This window comes from Orycteropus afer, unplaced genomic scaffold (assembly GCF_000298275.1).
Source record: "Orycteropus afer afer isolate SDZICR_OR568_19922 unplaced genomic scaffold, OryAfe1.0 scaffold00224, whole genome shotgun sequence".
Lineage (NCBI taxonomy): Eukaryota > Metazoa > Chordata > Mammalia > Tubulidentata > Orycteropodidae > Orycteropus > Orycteropus afer.
This window is the reverse complement of record NW_006921811.1, coordinates 3,460,107-3,462,816: the sequence shown is the minus strand read 5'-3', so window position 1 is coordinate 3,462,816 and position 2,710 is coordinate 3,460,107. Positions and strand designations below refer to the sequence as shown.

At 41.3% G+C, this 2,710-nt stretch overlaps 1 protein-coding gene across 1 annotated transcript in view; it reads right to left on the bottom strand.

The window, feature by feature from the left end:
• Positions 1 to 341: 341 nt before the first annotated feature.
• Positions 342 to 2,710, bottom strand: part of SLC2A9 (solute carrier family 2 member 9) — a 352,889-nt gene continuing 350,520 nt past the window's right edge. The window contains 1 exon segment of the mRNA XM_042782036.1: positions 342 to 596. Within this exon segment, the coding sequence (XP_042637970.1) occupies positions 342 to 596 (255 nt within the window).

The window sequence follows — 2,710 nt, the reverse complement described above, 5'->3', positions numbered from 1 at the left end:
CATTGAGTCAATCAAGCCACATTATTTTCCTCTGAGAAAGCATTCAAATACTATTTTCCCATTTTTCTTTTGAAAGCAGAGGTTAAATTATGAACAAGCCATGCCATTGATCTATACAGAAGAACAATTGGTCTTCTGAGAGACAGAGCAGCTCTTTCCAGCTTCCAGAACAGTTTGGGGGATTTGCTATGAATAAAGCCCAAATAGCGGTGATGTCAGATTAGCATATACAAGTTTATTTTTAAATACTCAAAAATGTAAGGCTTGCATGGCTCCAATCGATTTGAGCCTTCCCCAAAACAGGGAAGTCTCTGGCTTCCTGAAATGACAAGATTGTCCATCTAGACAACCCTGTCTTTAGCATGATTGTCCAGTGTGGAGGAGGAGTCTGGTTCAGGTCTTCCATTGGTCTTATCATCAGTTATAACTGAGTCAATTTTCTCCTCTGGAGGGTATGCCTTGTTCCTTTTGGCAAAGGCCTGGCTGATTTCTGCGTAGGTTCTGTTTTTGGTTTCAGGCAGGACAAAATAGAAGTAGATAGCACCTGCGACACAGATTGCAGCGAAGACCAGGAAGCAGTAGGTATCCAGACTTTCCTGTGGGGAGGCAGACACAAATATGTACAATCACTGAACCGGCCATCAAACCACCTCTGAGCAGATCTCCTCTACCTTCCCATTCTCATGTCAGTATTGCAGGGTTGAATACCATGTATGGTGAGGCTGGTCCTATATGGCTAATGGTGCACTACATCAGGACTTTTGACGTGAAGCCTGAGTAACTCCATTTCACATCCCGGTAAAGGTGAGGAATGGCAGCCTTTATCTTTTGCAAATTAGACATTTAGAAATTAATCATCATGAATGTAAAATGTAATACTGAACATTATCTTAAGTTCATGTTTACCACTAATCACCTTCTTTCTTCCCCACACATCCTCACTCTACAGATGAGAAATTTTCAAAGCCAGAAACAAGTTTATAAGCAAAATAATGCATCATAGGCAAGGAAGATAATAGCGTTTCTCTTCAATGTATGAAAGGTCTAACTCACTAAGTCAGACTCTAAGATAGCCTTGTACAAACAAGAGAGACTCAGAAAAAGAGAAGCATTGAATGAAAACAACTTGGCATTACTATGTAAAGGTGAGGTTGTGTGTGTCTTACAACTCAGCACTTATACTCCTGGATGTACATATTCTAGAGCTGTGCAGCTCCTAGAGCTGTGCTACTGTTGTTGTTGTTATGTGCCATTGAGTCGGACCCGGCACATAGAGACCCCTCCTTGGGTTTCTGAGGCAGTGTCACTACAGAAGTAAATTGGCCAACCTTCCTTCCAAGGAGTGGCTGGTGGGTTTGAACCACCAGCCCTCTGGTTAGCAGTCAAGTGCCTTAGGCACTATGCTACCAGAGCTCCTAAAACTGTGCTAGTAAGCTTCAAATGAATGAGGAATCCAGGTCCTGCATTGCACTAGTCACACTTCAAGTTTCCTATAGTCTTATGTGGCCAATCACTTCCACATTGGTGAGTGCAGTCAGACAACATTCCCATCATCACAGACACTCTTGCACATTGTACAAAGATGTTCACAGGAATGTAGTTTTAGGGTAAACAATTGGAAGCAACCTGGATGTTTGTGGAAAAGGAATGGCTACATAAATCGGTATACCTTAATGTAAAGGAGTACCACCAAAAAGCCAAAGCCACTGACATTGAGTTCATTCCAATTCACAGCGGCCCCCATAGAGTTTCCATGGGTGTACCTCTTTAAGAAGTAGATTGTCTCATTTTCCTCCCATGGAGCAGCTGGTGGGTTTGAACCACCAACCTTCTGGTTAGCAGCCAAGTGCCTTACCCACTGTGCCACCAGAGCTCCCTAAGGAGTACCACAGAGCAGTGGAAAGTAATGAATGATATTAACATCTAGTAACATAGATGGCCCTCAAATGCATAATGTGGAGTGAAAAACAAATCACAGAAAAACACCTTCTGTGTGACTCTATTTATATAAGTAAATAAATAAAACCCAGGCCAAAGAAAACACTGGACTGTTCAGGTATGAATATATATGTGGGTCAAACCATAAAGAAGATCAGTAGTATGATTAAGATAAAATTTATGCTCGTAGTTATCCCTGGGACCACAGAAGAACACAGAGGACATTTCAGTGTCTTGAGTTGGTTGGTCGGTACACAGTGTTTCTTTTCTACTATTTTTATGTATCTTTATTTCATAATTATAACAATCAAATTATTTTCTTTTTATGTATGATGCATTTCATAGTCTTTTTGTATATGATCTATTCCATAACTGTAATAATAAAAAATCTATCTGTCTATCTATCTATCTGTCTGCCTGTCTATCTATCTAACCCATCCATCAGTTTGTCATATGTAGTGGCTTACATGTTGCATGTTGCTATGATGCTGGGAGCTATGCTACCAGTATTTCAAATAGCAGCAGGATCATGCACAGTGGACAGGTTTCAGCAGAGCTTCCAGACTAAGACAGACTTGGAAGAAAGGCTTGGTGATCTACTTCTGAAAATCAGCCAAGGGTAATCTTAGGGATCCCAACAGAACACTATCCGACTCATTTGCTTTAAACATGTCACCAAGAGAGATTAATTGCTGGAGGAGGACATCACGTGTGGTCAAGTAGAGGCTGAGGGGACCCTCAGTGAGATGGCTTGGCACGATCATCTCAACCA